Genomic DNA, 24,075 nt, shown 5'->3' with positions numbered 1-24,075 from the left:
TGTTTATTCAGGTGTGAACTGTACCGTTGGCATTGGGTCACCTCTTTGAGAATGGTTTTTCAGTTCTTTTGCACGTTTGGGAGAAAGAGTAGTAAATGCAGACTTCGGAGCTTGTGTTTAAAACCGTACGGAAAAGATAATTTTGTTGAAACTTGCAACTTCTAGGGTAGAAATTTTGTATGATATGAAGTAATGGGTCTGCTGGAAGAGATTTTGTTTTGAAATAAGCAGAACCTTTGTAATTTTGTTTCTTGTGTTTATCATTCTCGATGTTTTCTGTGTACATAAATTAGTAAATAAATAATTTATAAAAACATTCTCAGCGTTTTTAAGAAGTTCTCTTCGCTATTTGTATGCTTAATGTATCTCTGTGCCAAAGTTGATCAAATTGGTCCGTTTTTTATAACTCAGAAAAGGGGCTATTGATGTAGCAGGAGGTAGGATTCGAACTACCATTGTTTCGACCACCGACTCTCTTATTTAACAAAAAGTCAAATTGATAAATAACAATTACTTTTATACTTGCTCGTGATCATAAGGCCTAGAAGAACGCACCATGACGTAGTGTCTAGAGTACCACAAAACAGAGCAGAGCTGCCGGAAGAGAAGAGACCAATGAATGCGGACGAAGCGAAAGAAGTACTTATGCAGGGATTGTGGCAAGTGGAAAGATGTAGTCCCTGCCCCTCCGAGAAAAAGGCGTGATTGTACAACTAAATACATATATTTTAGGTTAAACTTTCCGAGTATTCAAAAATAATCCAAACAATGAACCAGGGGAATGTATTAAATTAAAAAGATCCATAACTTAATATGATTTTTTTATTGATTACTTACTTTATTATAACGCCTTATAGCTAAACAATACTGATTAAAATGGACGGTATTTTAAACAAGATTACTTCTCTAGAGTGATGAACTGTTATTTTTTATACGTATATTGTGTAGGAATTTACACCCTAGACTATAAATTATTATGATTACGCGACAAATAAACATGCAAGTGTTGCGGAGGTCAGACGGGAATCGCTTCGTGTAAAAACAGCCAATGCTGAGGTGAGGACGCAACCGGGATTAAAGCCAGGATGGAGAAGAAGACTATTTAAACGTAAATATCTCGTAGTCCCGAACAGAGAAGTTGTAGTCATGCGCGAGCGACGCAGGCGCGGCCGGGTCGCCGTACGAGTGTAAGTTGCTGTAACTGTCGCTGTTGCCGTTGCAGTTGCTGGAGATCATCAGGTCTGCGCCGGCGCCGAATATTGGGCCGCAACTGAAAAAAGGAGAAAATCGAAAGTGATAGAAAAATTATGGGGACGTAGCAGCGGGTGGAAGTGCTCTTATCTTCATCAAAATCCAGCTACTTAAATATTATATATAAATGCGAAAGTTTGTTCATCTGCAAAATTCATAATTCAAAATTTGGGACATTTTAAAAATCACTTAAAATTAAGATTATTGCCGCTTCCAAAAGGTCAGTACAATATTAGCGGTAACAAAATGCACTGCAGCATTTTCTGCAAATCTGAGTCAACTTCACAACAATCAACAACAATCCTAACTTATATTGAAAGGATATATGAGAAGTGTTTTAATTAAATTTTCATAATACTATTGTGGGTTCACAGATAACTACTGGACCTATTTTAATGAAATTTTGTATATATATTGTATATCACCTAGGTTAAACAAAATTTCCATAAACATAATAATTCAAGTAAATGCCAACAAATAAGTTTCAGTTGTTGTGAAACACAATGAATGGTTCACGAGAGGTTAAATAGTTTTTGTGACAAAGTTAATGCCATAGAAGCACAAGTTGTAGAAGTACAGAAGGTAGCAGAGGAAGTCCCTGTTTTAAAAGAAGAAATAAATAAGCTGAAGCAGGAACTTCGGGACAGGGACCAATGGGCTAGGGCCAACAATGTGGAAATTCGAGGAATCCCTCTAAAGAAAAATGAAAATCTTTATGAAATTATAAATAGAATCACATCTTTGTGCAACTTCTCGGTGAGGAAAGAAGATGTTAACTACATTGCACGCATTCCCACGCGGTCTGCAGCTCCTGAGAAACCAATAGTGGTATCTCTTAACAACCGCTACACCAAAGACGAGTTTGTGGCATTAGCAAGGAAGAATAAAGAACTTAACCTCTTGAATTTGGGCTTCGGCACGGCGGGAAACTTCTATGTCAATGATCATTTGACTCAGTTTAATAAAGAACTGCTAAGAAAGGCAAAATCTTTGGCGAAAGAAAATAATTTTCAATATGTTTGGGTCAAATATTGTAAAATTATGGTCCGAAGAGCGGATTCATCACCGATAATTTTTATTAAAAGCGAAAAAGACTTACAAAAAATAACATGATTTATTTTTGTCTTACGTTTTTCATACTAATAGATAATAGCTTAATTTTCAGTTTGGGAACCATGTGTTGTTTACGTGAATTGGGATTCTCGGAAATATTGTTTACAATGGGTTGTGGCATTAATTATCTAAACGAAGTAAGTACGGATATGCGCTTACATTTTTCGCTCGTTTATGCATTTTCAATTAGGGTCAATATTGCGTGTAAAGGTTCTGTGTGGCAACTCTTATCTGTACTCGTCGCACTAATACAAATGTGCCTTAGTAACAGGTATGATTCGATTTTACATTATTACTTGTTGTATGTATACTCTAATGCCTACGCTGATGGTCATTATTTGCGTGTGTTAATGAACACATTGAGTGAAATTTCGAGTTTATATGTTATCCTTGTATAATCTATAGTTAATTACGTTGTTGCAAATTAGGAATATTTATTATAATAATAAATCAATGTTATACTCATGTTACTCATCTATTAGGTACTATATTCATCATTCCGTGTTTTATGAGAAAAGTGTTTTGCTTTAGTTTGTTTCTATTAAGTTATTGCTTAAATATTTCCGGGCCTTGATAAAATGAGCATTTATTATCAAAATACCCGAGGATTAAGAAGCAAAACACACATTTTTAAACGGAATTTATTGATGAATCAATATGACGTCATATCGATTACAGAAATGGCATTTGTGATAATGAATTGTTTGATGATAGGTACATTGTGTGGAGGAATGACAGGTTGTATTCACGTACTTTAGAAAAACTTGGAGGAGGAGTGATTTGTGCTACGCGACGCGATTTAGCCGCGGTAGGTCGTCCTGAGTGGAGCTCCACCGCCGAGGACTGTGGGTAACTGTTACGCAACGCATGAGCGACCGGCAACTTAAAAAGACACACCTTTGTACTATTTATTTATGCTCGGAAAAACATGGATATTCGTTCAATAGCCAACTGCAAAATTTCTCAGTCAGATTATCCATGATTGTAAATTCAAACCCTAATGATTTCTTTGTTATATTAGGAAACTTTAATTTAAGCAACGTTGATTGGTCGCATGTTAGTGGAGAATTGCAGCCATCGCGGATAGCGGGCGAAAGCCAGGTATATTTTTTTGATACCATTTCGGAGTGTAATTTAATACAATTTAATCATTTTCGGAATGTTAGCAAAAGCCGGATATTGGACTTGGTATTAAGCAATACTGATCTATTGGTTGATTGTTGTGAGGATCCGTTGGTACCCGAGGACGACCATCATAAAACGTTAAATATTTATTTACCTTTATCCACCGTTGAAGTTCAGAAAGTAAAACCTAAGCTAAAATATTTTTATGAGTCCGGTGATTATGATAAAATTAATTCACTCTTAATGGAAATCGACTGGGATGTGTGCTTAAATAGCGAAAGTTTAGAAAGTGCAGTAACATATTTTTATCAATGCCTATATGATATTAGAGATAAGCACATACCTAGCAAAATTATTCAACCAAATTCGTTTCCGCCGTGGTATAATGCTGCTTTAAAAAAAGTTTTAAATTGTTCCTTTGTTCGTAGTATACTTGAATACTGTTCTCAGGTATGGAATCCTCAATACAATATTTACATCGACAGAATTGAGTCTATTCAGCGTAGGTTGTTGAGATACATACAGAATAAAAGCGGTCATTACGTGGAGGGTTATAGTGAGAGATGTAAGAAACATCACTTACTGCCACTAAGAGAAAGACGTAATATTGCAGACATTGTGCAACTTGTAAAAATAGCGCAATCTAAAGTTAATGCGCCTTATCTCTTATCAAGGATCAATCTAAGAGTTTCGAATAGAACTATGAGAAATCCTAACATTTTGTTTATACCTCAATGTGCCACAAACTACAGAAAAAATACATTCTTTTTACGTGCTTCTGAGTCTCTTAATAGGTGCACAAATATTGATGAACTTGATTTATTTAACTCGAGCGTTAATACATTAAAAATAAACTATGCATACGTTGGTTTGACATGGTTCCCTAACTCAGTTATTAACTCAGTTGTTAGTGAGATGTTACTTACTAGTTATAAGGAGTTTATTCGTTCTAGATAACCTTATTCTTTTTTCCTGTCGATTACATTCTATTATTGTATTCACTTTAGGTATACTTACATTTTGATTTTTTTTTTTGGTTAACCATTATAATTAGTTGACAAGTTACTATTTGTTATTTAGTCTTTATTTTTATAAGTAGTTTTAGTTTTAATTTAATTAGTTTGTAAGTATTTTTTTCTTTCTTTATATAAGTAGTTTTAGTTTTAATTTGATTTAATTGTAATATTTATATTCATCACATCATACGAAAGAACGCATGACTATAACAAGTACAGCTTCGTCTGCTATGGAGAAAATTTATTTAGATCTGTTGACAAGTAAGTTTACTGAAAATCATATGCAAAAACTTCATAATTGTGCTTATTGTTATTTGTTTTATTAATATTTAAGAAGATTTGTACTGTTCAGTTTTCCGAATAAAATAAAATAAAATAAATTAATGTTTATTATTTTAACCAAAGCATTCTTTTTTAATAATTTATATAATAAGTCATCATGCCTTATATTTGACGGTATCTGTGGCACAGAGGTAGTGCGCTTGTCTGTGACAGTGAGTCCCGGGCAGGGTATTATGAGGGACGAACTTTTTTTGATTGGCCTGGGTCTTTTCTAGTACAACTAGTTTCGAACTTACTTCCTGGCTTACTCCATCTGTGTTATTTGTCCTTATGTCATTGTATAAATAAATAATATTCCTAGGTTTTAAGCGTCATTTATAATGTTAAAAGTACAATTTTGCCAATTTAGCGACATCTATTATCGAGAAGTGTAACTACTGAATTAGCGCCATCTATTACCGAAAAATACAACTACTAAATAAGCGCCATCTATTATCGAAAAGTGCAACTATTAAGTAAGCGCCATCTAGTTTCGAAAAGTGCAATTAATAAATTACCATCAGCGCCATCTATTATCGAAAAGTGCACCTATTGAGTAAGCGCCATCTAGTATCGAAAAGTGCAATTAATAAATTAGCGTCAGCGCCATCTACTATCGAAAAGTGCAACTACGGAATAAGCGCCATCTAGTATAGAAAAGCTTAACTAATGAATTATCGCTAGCGTTATCTATTATCGGAAATTGCAAGTGTTGAATAAGCTCCATATATTAGCGAAATACGGAACTACTAAATTAGCGCCATCTTTTATCGAAAAGCATATTACTAAATTTAACAAAATGGAGTGTCAATATTTTTTTCTTGTGGTGAATTTATAAGCTATTATAGAATTTAATATGGTTTCTCGTGGCTTACATGTGGTATATTTTAGCTTAAAAACACGAAAGAATAAATCTTGTCGATTTAGGTCCATTGCTGGGTGTCCAAAAAACTGATATTTTGTGCAAAAGCCTTTTTGGCGATGAAGTGCCGCTGCGGCGACCCGTGTAGTGTGTACGTGAAGGCGGTAGACCATAGCATACTCACTCTGGATGATAGCAGAGTGCAAACGCCTTCTTGGCGAGGCAATGCCGCTGCGGCGCGCCGTTCAGTGTGAACAGGAAGGCGCGTTCCGCTGCAACGTATCCGCCGGCGCCGCCCGGACTGAACGCCACTTCGGTGAAACCACCTATTATTTCGCCGCGACCCAACTAGTGGAAAATCATTTCCTTGTTAAGTTTATTCTTTACAATTTTAAGAACAAAGAAGAATGAATACAAATGTAGAAGAATAATTTACTCGCTTTTACTTTATTTAATAATTTACTTTCTTTAAAGAAATCTCGCTTATTTCCGTTACCGCGGCAATTTTGGGATATCCTTTATTTATTTATGTACACAAAATAATATACAGGAGCCATTATTACAGTAATTCTAGTACAATGGTGCTACTTATTTTATCCTTTCTTAGCTGATGCTTATTACATCATAATATTATTAACCATAGATGCCAAATTTCATCCTTATCAGTGCAGTTGTTTTTAGCAGTGTGTAGACAGATCAGTTAAGTTAATCGTAGTAAAAGGCAACAATAAGGGATAGGCTAATAAACTTGGTATTCTTGTTTAAGGCGACGGGCAAACGATCTTAATGCGGCTACGTGGTCATTCAGTCTTTGCGAGACTGTTGGCTCTGTCTACCCCATAGGAGATAAAGACGTGATTATATGTATGTTACCTGAGCGAGTAAAAGTACGGGCGCTACACCGTCGCAGTGCGAATGGAAGGCCTGCGCGGAGTAGCCGTGCGACGACGCGCGGAACACCAGCCGCCAGCACTGCTTCGGCAGTCCGCACCTGACACGGTAGATGGCGCTGTTACTATATTTGTATTGGATACACAGCTATAGAATAATTATTAAGTACATAAACTTGCACCTTAGATAAAAAGGCAGACCCGAAAAATCCTGGCTGCTTTGAAGCCAGATAGCTCAAGAACTACGATCGAACGGGTGAAACACTTCATTCCTTGTAATACAATGCCAGACGGGGAATTGATTTATTTATTTATTTCATCAAAACTTATCCTATCATTACAGTCATAAAAACCAATGCGATAGACAAAGCAACTTATACATTGATGTTATGCGTGAAGGCTTAAACAAACTTGTGCCGTGTGGTTCCCGGTACTTCAGAATAGCACCATTCCATATCTTTCCCATGGATGTAGTAAAAGGCGTAAGGGTTAATTAAAAAAAAAGTTGGGCTATGGGCTAACAAAACAACCTGCCTCTATTTGTGTCTCGATTTCATCATTGAGCAATAAAGCTGAATGCGGACTTACAGTCTTTTCAAGACTGTTGGCTCTGGTATATAGACTTGATTATATGTATGTAACTTAGAAATAATAAACTTTCCGTGTTTAGATAAAATTCAAACATACCAGTTGTTGATGATGGCTTGAAAGGCACTCTTGTCTTGCTGAAGAATGAGACTCCCGGCAAACATGTTCACCGCGAGTCTGGAATACATACAAACATTTATTGGAGAACTACTTTAAATACAGTAACTAGATTTTAACTTAGTTCAGTGGGTTAGGGAGCTATTAAATTCTTTATAAATAGCTATTGTTTAATGTTTAGCTTTAGACATTGATGTTACTTTTTTATTGGTGTTTTTTATAAGTGAGGACCTGTAATTGACTTTTTGTTTCACGTGGCGCTATTTTTTGTAAACGGTTGTTGGTCTTCCAAATAAATACACACACACACACACACACAATCACGTCTATATCCCTTGCGGGGTAGACAGAGCCAACAGTCTTGTAAAGATTGATAGGCCCCGCTCAGCCATCCGGCTTTAAGATAGAATTGAGATTCAAATAGTGACAGGTTGCTAGCCCATCGCCTAAAATAGGAATCCCAAGTTTATAAGCCTATCCCTTAGTCGCCTTTTACGACATCCGTAGGAAAGAGATGGAGTGGTCCTATTCTTTCTTGTAATGGTGCCGGGAACCACACACCAAATAAATAAATTAAAATAATTAATTAATTAATCTTTATATTGATAAATCAAAAAAGAACACTTGCTGATTGACTGGTATATCAAAACAAAGTTTGCAGAGTCCGCTGGTAACCTATGACAATTAGAATCTCAATTCCATTATGAAGCCATAGGGTAGGTACGTATACAAGCGGCCGACCTCGGCTGCAGGCGCTGCAGCAGGCGCGGGCAGCGCGCGGGCGGCGCCCGCAGCGCGGCGCGGCGGTAGCGCTCCAGCGACAGCTCCATGGGCACGGCGCCCGTCGGCTCCACCTCCTCCGCGAACACCGCGCTGTCTGGAGTACGGCAAACATACATCATTTACAATTATTTAAGTACTAACCAATGCTACGGTGAGAAATTATGAGAGGATATAAAGCCTTTCTGGCGAGTAGGCGACCAATACTGGATGTTACTTCAGCTGTTGCATCTTCTCTTACCAAAATCGACCCATTACGATTTGTTTGGGCAAAGTTACAGCACCCTTTTGGGGAGGGATGCCCGTTTTGAGGAACATTTCCTTCTGTTCTTTAAAGGGATTCTGTCCCCATTTTGAAGTCTTAAGGGGGGTTAAGTGCTTGCAATGTGTTGCTTTTTGACAAATTTATTAGATTTTTATGACAAATTTAATTTGAAATTTAAAATTATGTGCAAATTACCTGCAAAGGCCTATTTTTTTTAAATATTGATTTAGTTACCGATGAGCAGCAATCGGACGTGCTGCATGAGCGGCGCGAGGTGCAGGCACACGCGGGCGCGCTCCTCCTCGGTCCAGTGCGGCGTGGGCTGCGTCACGCCGGCGCGCTGCTTGGCCCACGCCAGCGCGCAGCGCCACACCTCCTCCTCTTCTAGGCACAGCTGCGATTTTTTATATTGTATGTATGTTTGTAACACGATAACTCATAAATTGCTGATCTGATTTAGATGAAATTTAATAGATATGTAGTATCTGTTAATATAATTTTTCAGTTCAGGAAATAAAATTGGTTAAGTAGTTTTTGAGATATCCATAAATTTGTAGAAATAAATTGTGTGTGTTTGTGAGATCTAAGTTTGCGGCGAACAATTAGTCCATAGAACGACGGCCTCTGTGGTGCAGCAGTAGTACATTTGTCTGTGACACCAGAGATCCCAGGTTCAAATCCCGGCCAGGGCATGATGAAAAAAAACTATTTATTATAAAATATAGTATCGTTGGGTTAGTATCTCATAACACAAGTCTCGAACTTACTTCCAGGCTAACTCAATATGTGTAATTTGTCCTGTATATATTTTTATTTATAGAAACTAATAATAATCGGCACTTCTCAAGCATTTGAGAAATTCTTTTAGTAATATTGTGGGCAAATTTCTGCAGGTACTTACAAAATCGGAGGAAATGAGTTTGATGAGAGCCTCCTTTGGCAGGTTGAGGAATGCATTAGTCTTGACGCAGTCGGCTGCGTTGTCCCCAATAAACGTGATGCAGCGCTCCATGAATGAAGACGCACTTTTGCCACCTGTGTTCGAAAATGGACAAAAATAAGTTGTTGTATATTTATTAAAAGAATTGTCTATAATAAGAAAGACCATGTTTTTACCTTTTTAATGATCCATTGCACAAACACGACTACAAAATTTCTGTTTTTAATTGTCATGAACACAGGTCATGTGTCCATGACAATTAAAAACAGAAATGTAGACAACATTTCCCTGTTAAATTTATATGATAATTATGTAGGTGTAAAATTTGTTCAATTAAATTGACTAACAAATTAAGTAGTATGAAGAGCAATATGACTTGTTATTGTAGGTTCAAGAATAATTTCAAGCAGCTACCTACTTGCCAAAGTATGTTTAGTCTTTCAGACTCAATGTTATAGCCCTAGTTATAACTAAAGATTGGCTGGTGAGGATGACTTTTAGGTTTATAAAGTTGACAACATAAAATTTTTAATAAATTTGGTTTTATCCATCTGTTTATTTAATACAATACAGAAATAGAGAAAAATATTTTCAAATAATGTTGCAAAATAAATATCACCATACTTTCTTGACCCGTTTTGTTTTGTCTTAAGATAATATGTGGAATAAATAAAAGCCATTTTTTTTAAGAAACTTTGATGTATTTCACATGACCGGTTTCTAAGTAGTCTTGTTATACACTTATTATTTAGGAATGGAAAATGACACTCAAACTTAATTTTTATAACCTAACACCATCACATCACACCGTTGCGTTTGGATTTACGTTTTGAATTAGCGTTATATTGTCCCCTTTCATCATAATTCTCCCAATTTGCTTCCTGTTCTTTGTCTTCATGTGTACTTCTTCGGCGTCATCCAAAACAATGTTCATGTATTCATCAAAGCCAACAATGTGTCCCTCAATCCTCAAGTTCACGTTTTCGTACAACCAAATTTGTACACGGCTTCTATTCTGTAGATACCTGAAGATAAGGTTGATGGGTTGCACCATCACCTTCTGGACTTTCGGTGGACCTTTGTATGCCATTTTTATTTAATTATTTAGCACAATTTAGCTAAAAATTGAAAAAATCGAGCCCGCCAAAGCCGGCTTAGCTTTCAACACGAAAGAACGCTTAGAAATGTCAAAGACAAACAATATGGCGGCTGCCGCCAGTAATATTTTTTAGTTTCGGGTCTAGATACTTGGGTTTTGAGTACAAGAATGAAGATTGATATTGGATTGACGTGATTGACACTAATCTATAATAATATTATAAAGCTGAAGGGCTTAAGGCTATATAACATCACGCTGCAACTATAAGGAGCGAAGAAATAATGGAAAATGTGAAAAAAAAACGGGGAAAATTATTCATCGTTGAGGGCTTGAATAATGCCCAAAATAACTATTACACGCGGACGAATTCGCGGGAACAGCTAGTGCTTTATAACGAGCCCAGTATCAATGTACTTATGTCAGTGCAGTGTAGTTCCGGCAATAATAGAATAAAACCACTCCATTTTTTTTCATCTCTGTCGTCAAAGGCAACTAAGGGAATTTATAGTGTATATACCACATTCATATGTGCAATCAAATGTTGTTCCAGAATACCAGCGGAACGTGGCTTTCGAGCCTATTCGACCGACACTGTTGCCTCTGCCTATCCCATAAGGAATATTTTTTTTTACAATGAAAATCTAGTCATACGAGTACTGTAATCTCGCTAAAGTTAGATAAGAGAATCGGGACACTAAATAGTATTTTATTTATCTAATAATGGTAAAATTTGTAAATGTTAATCTTAAATAATTTTGGTTGCAAAAAATAAGTGAAATATACTAACTTTTATTATAAAAATATTACTGGGTTTTCGTAGACCTGTTTTATTAACTTCCAAAAAGTGTGCGATGGCCGGGAATCGAACCCGGATCAACTGCTTGGAAGGCAACTATGCTGACCATTACACCACCATCGCACCTGTCAATGTGTCTAAAATTAGCAGTGACTATTTTCAAACCCATATAAGTTTTGAAAGATGCTTATTTTACCTGGTCGATCTTGTATCTCCATGGCTGCTGCTAATAGTGTACAGGCACTCTCAACACTGAGAGTGGAAGTAACATGGTCTTCGCAAGCAGCTCGTAAGTCTTCCACGCCCAAATCTGCCGCTAGGGTCATCATTTCAAAAACCCCGGAATCTTGAAGCAGAAGCTTTAAAAAAGGATTTTTTTTAATAGCAACAAAAATAGAAACAAATTTAATATAATATCTATATCACTGTAATTTCATACATAGTAGTGATAAAATTAACAGCTGATGTAACCTGTTGATTCAAGGAACAAATAAGAAGTATCTTATAAATAGTTTACGACTCAGTTCACAGATGTCGCTTTACAATATTTTTTCTTGATAAATTCTTATTATAAATTAGCTTTTAAAAACAGGTAGTTCTTAGAAAATAAAATTAAGCAATGATAATTATTTTAAAATAACATGTTAAGGTACATACCTTTCCAGTATAAACGTATTGAATAAATAAACGAAACGTATCCGGTTGCAAGTGTGGCATACGTATTGGTGTAGGCTGTGTACCGACAGATGGCGTTACTGTACAGCCAGGAATGCGGCAGACCTCTCCACGCTTTGTGTTTTGGAAACTTTTGCACCTAAAAATAATAAAAAAAATAAGTATGAAAACCGGAATATACAGGATAATCTGAAAATCTCCTTTGAGTGTTAAAAATTTAATGTAGTGAGTAAGCTAATTTCGTAAACTTGTATCTTAATCCGAGAGAAAAGTCGAAAAGTACATAACGGATGTTATACGACTTTTACTTAATCATTCTCGCCGAACGGTTATAGCAAAATTTGTTCCACAAATGTTAACTTTTCACTTACAAAGATAGTCACGGAACGATAAACAACACTGAGATATTTTGCATCTCCTAATGAAAAACCGATAATCTCCTTGGAAAATAATAAGCGCTTGCCTGAATTCCTGGCGAAAGGAAAAACTTAACTCTGAGTGCTCAACTTGTAAGTTATACTAGAAGTTCGCAAGTGACGCTCTCTGTGCCTGCGTTGCAAACTAATGGCACTAAATTTATTAAACTTGTCGATACTATCAGTCTGAAGCCGTAAGTTGTTTGGGAAATTACATTTCACAGCTATTTTAGTTTCGAGAACGTTAAATTCAAGACTGCTTATGGAAAACTTGCTTTGGGGTCAACTGATGTACCTATATCACTGTCCGTAAAAAGAATATGCAAAAAATAAAAAAAAATACAAAGGAAAATAAATACTTTAGCAAAATCTATACTAATATTATAAAGCTGAAGAGTTTGTTTTGTTTGTTTGTTTAAACGCGCTAATCTCAGAAACTACTGAACCGATTTGAATAATTCTTTCACTGTTAGATAGTCTATTTATCGAGGAAGGCTATAGGCTACATTTTTCGGATTTCCTACGGGAAACGTCAATAATGCAGGTGAAAGTTGAATGAGTCGGCCATCTGCGAGCTTTCCACGCGAACGCTGCGCAAACCAACAAAGATATAGTAAAACAATGTACTAAAGATGTGAAGTACTCATTTTTTGCCACAAAAAAGTCCGCGAGAGCATATATCTATCTCTTAAGGTTTACTTACAATAACCACTTTTATGTTCATTTTTTAAGATTATTTTTTCATTATAAACATAAGTTATTTTGAAACCAATTTTCTTTAATTCAGTATTAATCCTTATCCAAATAAATATGTTTAATACTTTCGGCTTTTCATGTAGACTAAAATTGCCATTTACAGTATATAAATCAGACGAATAGGTTTTGAGATATAGTCGTTATAAGCAATTTTCAGCGAAACATTTAATACGGCGAACCAGCGTTCTTTGCGTGACCGCCTGACCTTTTAAACTGATTATGTCTTTCTTTTAAGATTGTTGTTGATTATGAGTATTTAATTGAAAACACAACTGTCTTTGATATCACTTAATTTCAATGAACATCTTAGAAGATATTACTATTTTAAAGTAAAGTAAAGTATCAGCCTGTAAGATCCCACTACTGGGCAAAGGCCTCTCATCTCACTATACGGTCTCCGTTCCGTCGCGGGTAATGATGTGGGCCAAGTCGTCGCCAAGTCGCATAACAATTAGCAGCTATAATTGATAAAGCCGAGGAGGATGTTTGCAAAAATAAATATGATGCCCAAAATAACTATTCCACGCGGACGAAGTCGCGGGCACAGCTAGTATATACTAAGATCTAAGGAGTTATGTACATTTAATTGTACCTAATTATGGTTCTTTTTTAACTATTTATAATAATTCAGTACAGACACAATTATTAATGCAAGACAAGACACGGGCATCTTAAAGTTTAAAGACTTGTGACAATTTTTAAACAGTAATTTTTGAGTATAATTATATGAAGTATATATATACCTACTTTACTTTATATCTTTTAATAGTTAAAACAAATGTTCCAGAAGTTTTTCAGCACTGTTCCTTTACAATGTGGCCATCAAGATTGACTTTAATAAGTTTCTGATATTTTGCGTATAAGAAGTAGTAACGTAGAAGTTGGTAGTAACGTAGTAGAAGCCAAGCGACCTGCGTTGACCAAACGTTAGTCAGATTAGCCAATATACCTTATCAGGTGATAAATCAATGACAATCAGAGCCGTGTTGCGGTTGCGTCTGCGTAATGTATAGAAACAAACAAGCAAGCAATTAAATGCAGATAACTTGATAAATGTGGGTACCTATATGCTGAATAGGCAGCGATGTAGACCAAGGTTTAATTTAATATGTGTATATTACAGGGAAGCAGTTTGGTGGTGGTGGCCAATTTATATCTATACAAATATTATAAAGCTGAAGAGTTTGTTTGTTTGTTTGAACGCGCTAACCTCAGGAACTACTGGTCCGAATTGAAAAATTAACGTCGTCAAAAATAAGCGTCGAATAGACCATTTATCGAGGAAGGATTTAGGCTATATAACATCACGCTGCAACAATAAGGAGCAAAGAAATAATGGAAAATGTGAAAAAAAGGGGAAAATTATTCATCCTTGGGGGCTTCAATGATGCCCATAATAACTATTCCACGCGGACAAAGCCGCGGGCACAGCTAGTATAAAAATAAACGACAAGAAAAAAAATAACAAACATTACTATAGCACCTAGCGCTTATCCCCTCATTTCCTACCAACAAGCCCCGACATGTTTTAGTTTCCTACCGCTTCGGCTGCACCCAACCCACAAAATTGAATAACAAATGCAGCCTCAGGGCGAATCCCTCGCCTCCTGCAAAACGGATTAAAAGATCTGCCTGCCCTGGGCGGCCCAGGGTTGCTAATTAATTGATTTACAGTGCCGTGGTTGCTAGACCAAAACTGCTGTCAGGCACTAGGATATCCCCGAAGCTGTCACAATTAAGTTTCGTGTATTCATAACATTATTAGATAGGTACAGTGCACGTATAGGTAGGGATTAAACGAGGCATGGAAAGTTCTTCTCACATTTAAAAGAGTTAAGTGGAGCGGAGACCTTGTCATAATTCAAAACATCAAATTCAATAAATCAAATTGTGGCATAGAATATTTGCATGCCTAATTAGATTAGAAGTTTCACACTTATAAAAGAAGAAGTAGGTACCTAAAATTGAAACTTCAATTGAATACCACTATTAATACAAAAATATACTTATATACATTCTTGATTTGAACCAGTGAGAAGTTTTACTTCAATGAGGATTCAACTGGACTAATAAGGTCGCAGTAAAATTAAATTACCTACTTTCGCAGAGATTTTCCAAGCATTCCTTCAGCTTGCTGCTGTTTATTTTTCAAATTTGATTAAAGGCCTATCTGGGCCACCGCTGATGCATAATTAATCACTATTTAAATCCAGTCGCGATCTCGTGGCGGTGACGTCATTAATCTTGAAGCGGCTTGTGGCGAAGTGTGGCGAAAACACGATTATCCTGCGTCAGCGTGATAGACGCGGGAGATGAATAGGCGGCCGTGGCAAGGCACTACGCAGGATTGAAATTCATCGCGATTTCTGAAATACTCGGTTTTGGAATTGGATTCTTTATATATAAAATCATACATACATATAATCACGTCTATATCCCTTGCGGGGTAGACAGAGCCAACAGTCTTGTAAAGACTGATAGGCCACGTTCAGCTTTTTGGCTTTAAGACAGAATTGAAATTCAAATAGTGACAGGTTGCTAGCCGATCGCCTAAAAGAAGAATCCCAAGTTTATAAGCCTACTCTTTAGTCGCCTCTTCATTGTCCATTGGAAAGAGATGGAGTGGTCCTATTATTTTTTCTATTCGTGCCGGGGATCACACGGCACAACAAATATATCTCGTAAATAAATATATCTATAATATATGTATTTGTGCCGTAAAGGTGGAACGAACGAACTGATTGTTACATTAGATTCAAGCAAACGAACACTTCAAACAAAAGTAACTCTTATTTGACATTATAATTACAACTGTTACAAACAAACATACATATTATTATGTTTCAGCTACCCCCTTAGTCTTAGAATGCTTTAGAAATTAAACCTACCTATCTAAATATAATAGGCAGCATTCTGTCATGTTAACATTTGTACGATTAGACAAGATTATCTCATCAGTAAAAGGAGATGTTTATGGGCAAAAGGCAGCTTCATGGAAAGCTGAAGCTATCGTATAGTCATAGTCACATGTCAGACCTTTCCGATGGTTCTCATTACGGCGGGTCCTTCCTCAGACACAATATTAAGATGTCCGTCTGTCCGTTACAGCTTGCGCCTAATTGACACCAGCCTCGGTTTTTCTCGTTTTTCTCGGAGAAATACTCGTATATCGGCAGCACTGATTTGAAGGGTCGTTAATGGTAGAAATGCAATTTCTCGGCTCGGCGACAGGGGCGAGATAGTTTCTATTGGTTTGATAGTATCTATATTTTATTTTGTTTCGTTTTATTGTCAAATTCTTTGCTTCTGATATTATTTCTTGTGATTTCAGAAAATATTTTTTTTTTATCATGTAATTCATTAGTACAATTTCAGCTAGAGGACGGGTAGACATTGATTTAAATGTTTCAAACGGTTTTGAATTCTAAACAGGGCAAGGCTTGGACAGACATCAAGGACTTTAAAATTTCTAAAGCCATCATTGACTCCCGTGACCCAAATAGCACTTGAGAGCAAAAACTTTTGATTAATTACAAGGCGTCTCCGTCAGATGGCGGCTCTGTGGCGCGCCCACTATTAATCGAGAAGATGCAAATTGCGTGTCAACGCGCTGCGGCCGCGCGTCATCCGTCATGTCGAGCGACGTCGCGCGACACAAATTGTGTTGCCAGTTCCTCGTGAATGATTACCCGCTCAAAAAATGTTTAGATAAGAGGATTTGGGGGTAAATATGCTCGCGTTTGCTCGATTAGGCCGCGTCAATCATTTTAAAAATGTCTTTGGAATTTTGCGGAGTGAAGTTTTTGGAGGAGTTATATTCATCATTTTGTTGAGGTGGTTCTTACACAGTTGTGTCAGTCTTTGTATCATAAATTATCCCGTCTTTAAAATGGCTTATTTATGACAAAGTTTTATAAGTTATATCTGTTTTAAAATTATGCATTGAAGTTATAAATTAGAACCACAATCTTTATCTAATTATCTCTGCATTGAAGTAACGTATATGGAATTAATTCAAATTGTAGACATTTTACATTGACATTACATGGTGTACAAAATACAGCCTTTTGAATTAACCACATTTGCCAGTGAATTCAGTGCTGTTTCTATAACTACAGGAACTTCTAATTTCACCATTGAAAGTCCTGAAAGCGACTGAGCCAACGTAAATTATAGGTGCTGTCACAGACAAATATTTTTGTAGAGCTCGAATCGTTTTTACAATTTTATGCTTCTAAAGAAGAAAAAAGTTGTTGATTTATAGAAGCGTTTATAGTGAATTAAAAAACCTTATCAAATATAAAATTGAAAACATAACTTAAAGAAAATTATGTAACGGAAGACAAGCTATTTATAAAAAATACTAAACGTGCACATAGTGTAACTTTATTTTATCTCGGACATTTCGAATCATGTTAAAATGATCCGTGGTCACCGAACGACTGAAAGCCAGTGGGCTACTGCTCCGTCTGCACGGCAGAATGCTCTTCTACTGTGAAGCAGTTATGGCAGACCAGCTTTTCCAGTTTTATCCAGACAAAAGTATGTCTACGGTTTCAGCTGTTCAAGTGACATAGCTTCCAATTGGCTAATGAGTGCGATTTTTCGCGTTCTTGTAGAGTCATAAATTGAGACGTTAATGCTGATTGCAGTAATTCAATCTGAAAATTAAAAGGACGACTGCAAGGCAAATAAATCTGTGATTTCAAAGAGAGATAACGAAGGGTGTTTTTTTTGCGTAATCACTATTTGAGTTAAAACATATTCATGAGTAAATGTTCTTTTTCAGGCTTGACTGTCACAACTATATCTACGTAATCTGTCATCCGTGGACCGTTAAATTTAACACTATCGACGTGTTTATTGAGATTTCAGTTGACTGACAAATTGGCGAATACTGTATTTTTCTTATTAGGTTTAGTTTGAATTTGGGATAAAACATGAATTCTTCATTCTCAAATATCTTGTAATGATGTATAAATTTAACTAGGGCTAGAAACGCCGACCGTGTAAGAGAGAAATGCAATGCCTAAAAGTGGATAAATCCAATCGAATTCATGATCAATCCCAGATTTATTTTCCATCAAAGAGATCGCGTTTCGGGAATTTGAAGCGTCGCGCCTCTACGCCACGCGTGTGTCGGCAAGGCGACAAATCCACTATTTGGCGCGGAAACTGCAATATTGCTAGAGATTGCGTTATTTGGACCCCTCGGTAGTGCAATACAAGTTTAAAGACATTTTTATTGGGCGCTTTCGCATTTGAATTTCCTTTCGTATTGAAAACAAAAATTAATAGGGCGCAGTGAATAAAATGTCATAAGCGCAAAATCTCAGCTCGAGCGAAGTAATTCAACTTGTATTGTGTATTTAGCATTGTTTCCGTTTCCTTGAGTTCCGCCGTTCCGTTTGTTTAACGCGAGGGTTACCATGTGTTAAAATATTATTCTACTTTATATAAAAGCTAAATCTTTCACACTTTATTATCACTTTTATGTGGATGTAGCGAAGGAAATATGCAGAGATCGTGGCAAGTGGAAAGAGGTAGTCCCTGCCTACCCCTTCGGGAAAGAGGCGTGATTTTATGTATGTATGTATTTATATAAAAAGAACAAGGGAGGAGAAATTGCATTTTGTAATCCATATTATTCTAACCTGAAATTTCAGATTAATATACCGATAATGCAATTACGTAATACCAAAATTTCCGCCACGTACTAACGAGTTTCGCTTAGCTCGTTAAATTGTGCTCAAATATTTTTGCAACATCAGCTGTTTAGCTCATAATATTCAAAGTGGCAATATACGGGCGTGGCATAAATATCGTATCCATGTTATCCGGCCGGGTTATGTCTCTCGTGGGAGATAAACTTTGAAACTTCACTCGGATAAATCAACCGGGACCGTGTGATATGTGTACGTTTTTTGCCCGATGGTATGGAATATAAATAAACTTATAAACTCATAAAAAGTTTCACCGAATTTAAGGTACACTTTTTCTATAAGTCTTATTTATTTATTTAAACTTCGTAGCGTGTACTTCATAGTGTATTTTGTACACTTAATGCTAGAAGCATTTTCTACCAGTCAACCATTGGGTCTGACAGAGAACTTTATGTAGGGTCAAACTAAATAAATATATTTACCTACACAAAATATTAAATAAAATAATTAAAATAAAGATACTTACATAAAAACTATAATAGATAAAGAACTAGTCTATTACTAACTATAACTAGTCTATAGTCTATAGAAAACCAGAAAAAAAAATTAATAGAAGTTTTAATGAAAGGTATCGCCGAATTTGTTTCTTATACTATATGAAAATACCTCTTTGTTTCTCTGTTTCATACTGTCTTATATTTTAAATAATTCCTACGAAAGGAATTATATGAAATAAAAATTACAATAGGACAATAAATAATATTACATCAATTAATTACTTATATATCTTCTCGATGGTCACCTTAACGAGCGATTCGCATGTACGCGGTTGTAATTACAATCCGTCTGTTTGTTCGTTTGCTTTGCCGATGTGCCGGAAACATTGTTACTCGAGTGTTTGGCAGTGTTGCCTTCAACGGAAGCCCTAAAAACAATGGTAAACCAAAACACAATTTTTTATTTCTTTTTTTTTATATTCTTTTATCAGCAACAAGTTTTTTATTGCATAGATTCGATTTAATAGAGGAATTAAAAATTTTGCTTTATCAGTGTCAGGATCCAGGCACCAGCAATAAACAAGATTTTTATGCTGCATTTTTCTGATCAAGGTGTTTTGTCAAATAATTAAAAATAAATTAATTTAAGAAATATTTTAAACACAAATGTTGTAACGCCAAATGGTACAGAAGCATAGAGCTGGCAACACCGATTTAACACTTGCATAAGGATTGTTTTTTGTTTGGCGTCGACGGGAACTTTTCTCATTTGTCCCGACAAGTGTGTAGCACTCACTGTGCCCGAGTTGGGACGTTTTTGATAATTTGTTTTGGTTTAACTCCGCTCAACGCAGCTGACGGTGAAGCGACAATGGTTTACATACAAAACGGTGAAGTTTTGTGAATGTCGTGAAGGAAAGTTCATGACATTCTTTAATGAAGCACACTTTGTTTTCTTAATACTTACCTTCAGGTTTGGTAGATACCGTAACGTGCTTACATTATGGAGGTGCTTTATTTTACTGAATTTTTGTTTTGATAAAAAAAAAATTGATTTAATAATTAATAATTAATTTTTTTGTATCAAAGGAATTGGTTTGGATGGACGCCATCACTCAAAAACAGCGAATAGTCTAAATCGCGCAAGCAAAGATTTCGCGAATTGGAGCATTATACAACCTCCGACACAACATCGTTGGAGCCATCCCGCCTCACGTACGCGGCCCCGGCGTGGTACGCCTACTGCTCTGAGACCAACAGAAGAAGACTCAGAGCCCAGGAGAACCTCAGTCTCAGAGCAGTCGTCGGAGCCCCGCGCTACGTGAAGAACTCGACGATCCTCAGGGACTTGAAGTGGGAGGGCCTAGACGACTTTGTGGCCAGGCTGGCCGCGAAGATGTTCGAGAGGGCGGACGCATCATCACACGACCACCTGCGCGGCATCGCGCCGCTCCATGCCCGCCCTCCGGACCGTCGCGTGAAGCCCTCACCTCGCTGCCTTGCGGCAGACGTCGTCGCTCAGTGACGACGCCGCCGCCGATGGGAACTCCCAGAAGAAAGAAGAAGAAGACCCAGGCCGCCACGGCCGCCCCATTGACCTGCCTACAGCCGTAGGCAGCGAAGAAGCCAATGAAGAGGGTAAAAAAACCCTGACCATTCACTCCAACTCCTGCACAGGAGTTTGGGAAGACCTCAGACGGACCGTTGGAGCCGCGGTTCCCCAGGCATGGCACCTAGCCTGGCGGAAGATCTTCCCTTGGGTAGCGGTCGACCTGAAGCATCGTTTCCGCTAGTACTAAAGCTCAATGATGCTAATGCTAAAGATAGATTATTAGGAAAGAGCGACATTGAATGTTTATCTATAAAAGTCCACAAATAAAAATATTATCAACTAGCGACCCGCCTCGGCTTCGTACGGGTGCAAAATTATAAATGTTATTATACATAAAAACCTTCCTCTTGGATCACTCTACTTGTTACAAAAAACGGCATCAAAATCCGTTGCGTAATTTTAAAGATTTAAGCATACAGACAAACAGACTAAAATAGCGACTTTGTTTTATACTATGTAGTGATAAATACAATTACCTGTCAAAACCCTCAAATGCTTAATAAGAACACGTGCCAATGAATTTGATGGACCAAAACATTAGACAGCAGTATTCTCCTATGTATAGACTGACGCAGATTATCTCCCGCGCCGTCATTGAATCATCAATCAGGCTCCTAGCTTGTAATTAAGTCTGGAATAATCCGGCCCCGGTACCCCGACACCCTCTAAGTAAACACCTATTGATACAGCCGTGAAACCTGGATGAGACGCTCCTGCAAGTAGTGTTTCATTTTGAAAGTATTTGTTGGGAAAAATATATTTTATAGTAGTACAGTCTTATAATTTTTGGAGTACGTACAAGTATTGATTTAAACTATCCTTTATATGATAGGATAACTTAAAATCTTAATTTCATCATAGAAATACCTAGCTAGGTTCGTAGGTATCCATTTATAATTCGCTAATTTAGAATAAGTGTGATGTTATTATACAGTAGAAAATTGTGATTTAATAAACCAGTGATTTATATATCCTAGTGGAATTTTATGCAGTAAACTTACTTCAGAAACACTGTCGACGTTTAAGGATTAATGAGAGTGTTGTATACAAATTATAATTTAATAAGAAGCGGACGCTTATCGCGGAAGATTGATTGCGCGGCGGTGCGCGCGCCAAGTCCCAACTTTTAAAATTAATCACATAAAGTAGCAGGTACGCTAGGCGACGGCATGCAGCTGCGGCTAAGTATCAATTTGCTTGAGAATATTGCTTATACTGTATAGCAATTATCAGCGCTATCGTTGTATATTACAATGAAGTAAGTAATTTTTTTTACAAAAATACCAGTTTATTTGCTTGCATGGCATGCTTTGGTCAGATTCTATTTTGGTTATGAAAACAAGTGCACCAATTATATGATTTATTCCCAAAATTAATTAATACTTTATACAACACTATTTTGACGAAATAAATATGCTAAAGTATGTATGCTGTTGAATAAATTAAAACCTTAAAGTGTATCGAAAATATTAGGGCTTCTTTACGAAAATAAAGTAGAAGCCACATATCACCACAAAATATTATAGCATATTATAACATCATCCAATAAAAAGTATGAATGGGTACAAACTAGGAAACTAACCTCGTATATCAACTTGAATAACAAAGTTTCGCGGCGAAAGCGAATATAGAGTTATTTTTCCAATTTACTCTAACAAATACATTCGGCAAGTTTTCGCATAAGTTGGACGAGTTCGGAGTTGGGACTTGGCGTTTTTGTGCCTTTCACCACATGTTCGTAAACTGGACAGTGGCTATTTGTATGGAAATTAGCAGCCTCTTTTGATATGTACATATGTTTTATGCTGCTTGTTAGTTTACTTTTATTCTTACGACAGAATAAGAAAATGGTTTTTTTTTTCATTACGTTACAAAATACATATACTGCCACCTAGTGAGGAAAACCTTCTAATAGGTTTCATAAATCATTTAATAGATGGAGCTACTTGTGCCACAGATTGTCATGTTTATGTCTCACTCTAATATAAAGTACAAAGAAAAGATAAGTAAGCGTTCAGAGAAGAAATAAGTTTCAACTTACGTGCCGGGCACAATATAAATAAAACTAATAGAAGTTGACCAAAATGAATTATACATTAAAATATTTGTCGCATCTCTTTGTGAGCTTGTTCTGGGTAATGGGGCAAATTGCGTCTTCGCGCGGGTTAAAAGCATTTGCATCTGAAACAGAGAAATTCGCAGCGATCTACTGAAAGCCAGCAATTTGCCGCGCAGTCTCATTGCTGCTGACTTTCTGTAAGGCGTTGAAAATAGTTGCCTAAATTATACGCCAGACGTAATAATCCTATAAATAAAATGGACCTACGAGTGGCGACTAAAATTATAATATTACAAAATTTTGTACAGTACGAAATATTATTTTCCGATAAGCTAAAATGCTATTATTTTATTCGTTTTTAACGTATTTACTGAATGATGTAATTTATAGGTTAAAAGATAGGAGGTTCTGCCTACCTTGGTGATTTGAGAGAAAGTTACTAGTAAGTAGGTATTTTTTCATCTAATCACACAAATCTTAAAAATAAATGCTACAAATATCTTTTTTGCTTGCAGCTATTATAGTGAATTTTCGTTATTCTCTTCATCTCCCGTATGGTCTAGTGGCTAGGATACCTGGCTTTCACCCAGGAGGCTCGGGTTCGATTCCCGGTACGGGAAAGTACTTTTTGAAGTTCTTTTTTTTGCTTACCTTGCCATCATTATTATTTTGTGTGCGTAAATTTTTTCTTCAACTGTTCCCAAAATAAAAACAATGTCAGCGGAGTCATGATCTTCCGCAAGCCGTTGTAGGTCACGAAGCAATCCAGGCAAACCAGCGCGCTCAACGGATGCAGCACAGCACGCACCAGGCACACGATTTGCCATTTTCACAGATAAAAAATATTAAAATTTTTGTAAATAAAACAAAACACCAACGCCGCCGCCAATCTTTTAGTCCAAAAACACAGATCAATCGATTAAAAACAAATTGGTGAAAAGTAAAGATTGTAGTTGAATCCTTTTAATACACTAAGATGTAAGTAGAAACACACTATTTATATAAAGAGTAAAATTTTGCAGTTTTAATGAACCGAAAACTCAACACAAAACTTGACAACATCAACATAACCTCAAAGCGTAACTTGAGCATTCAAGTAACTTCTTTGCAAGATCGAGAATCCAACAAGCACAGCTTAAAAATCTATGAGAATTTCTTGTTGTGTGTTCATTGAAAACACAATAACTTGAACGTGGGTATGTTCTTTGAAATAGTTCAAAAACAGGTTTCATTT

At 36.5% G+C, this 24,075-nt stretch overlaps 2 protein-coding genes and 2 non-coding genes across 5 annotated transcripts; 1 reads left to right on the top strand and 3 right to left on the bottom strand.

Annotated features, from left to right (window-relative positions):
- Nucleotides 1-843: 843 nt before the first annotated feature.
- Nucleotides 844-24,043, bottom strand: LOC106133276 (kelch-like protein 2). 2 transcript variants are annotated; one of them, XM_013332946.2, is made up of 10 exons: nt 23,493-24,043; nt 11,821-11,977; nt 11,360-11,522; nt 9,230-9,363; nt 8,563-8,722; nt 8,025-8,160; nt 7,266-7,343; nt 6,562-6,679; nt 5,873-6,036; nt 844-1,270 (listed from the first exon to the last, which is right to left on the bottom strand). In XM_013332946.2, exons 1-10 carry the CDS (start codon nt 23,666-23,668, stop codon nt 1,099-1,101), a joined length of 1,458 nt encoding a protein of 485 aa, XP_013188400.1. In that variant the 5' UTR covers nt 23,669-24,043; the 3' UTR covers nt 844-1,098. The 2 variants fall into 2 exon arrangements, with proteins under 2 accessions (XP_013188400.1, XP_060802522.1); XM_060946539.1 differs by lacking the exon at nt 23,493-24,043 and adding an exon at nt 12,210-12,364.
- LOC106133277 (probable small nuclear ribonucleoprotein E) lies at nt 9,950-10,467 on the bottom strand. The gene has a single exon (XM_013332947.2). The coding sequence runs from the start codon at nt 10,356-10,358 to the stop codon at nt 10,071-10,073; it is 288 nt and encodes a 95-aa protein (XP_013188401.1). The 5' UTR covers nt 10,359-10,467; the 3' UTR covers nt 9,950-10,070.
- Nucleotides 11,215-11,286, bottom strand: Trnag-ucc (transfer RNA glycine (anticodon UCC)). The gene has a single exon. It is a non-coding gene; the product is annotated as a tRNA-Gly (tRNA).
- Nucleotides 23,390-23,461, top strand: Trnae-uuc (transfer RNA glutamic acid (anticodon UUC)). Its single transcript has one exon. It is a non-coding gene; the product is annotated as a tRNA-Glu (tRNA).
- Nucleotides 24,044-24,075: the final 32 nt, after the last annotated feature.

Source organism: Amyelois transitella, chromosome 11 (genome assembly GCF_032362555.1).
Source record: "Amyelois transitella isolate CPQ chromosome 11, ilAmyTran1.1, whole genome shotgun sequence".
In the NCBI taxonomy this organism is placed as follows: Eukaryota; Metazoa; Arthropoda; class Insecta; order Lepidoptera; family Pyralidae; genus Amyelois; species Amyelois transitella.
This window is presented reverse-complemented; position numbering and strand designations above follow the sequence as displayed.

Bases quoted from the DNA above. Each gene is read 5' to 3' on its own strand.
- LOC106133277 (XM_013332947.2), bottom strand. From the start codon at position 10,358: ATGGCATACAAAGGTCCACCGAAAGTCCAGAAGGTGATGGTGCAACCC.
- LOC106133276 (XM_013332946.2), bottom strand. From the start codon at position 23,668: ATGGCAAATCGTGTGCCTGGTGCGTGCTGTGCTGCATCCGTTGAGCGC. The intron at 11,523-11,820 runs GTATGTACCTTA...CCTTTTTTAAAG, and splicing joins AATACGTTTATACTGGAAAG to CTTCTGCTTCAAGATTCCGG. The intron at 8,723-9,229 runs GTAAGTACCTGC...AAAAAATCGCAG, and splicing joins AACTCATTTCCTCCGATTTT to CTGTGCCTAGAAGAGGAGGA.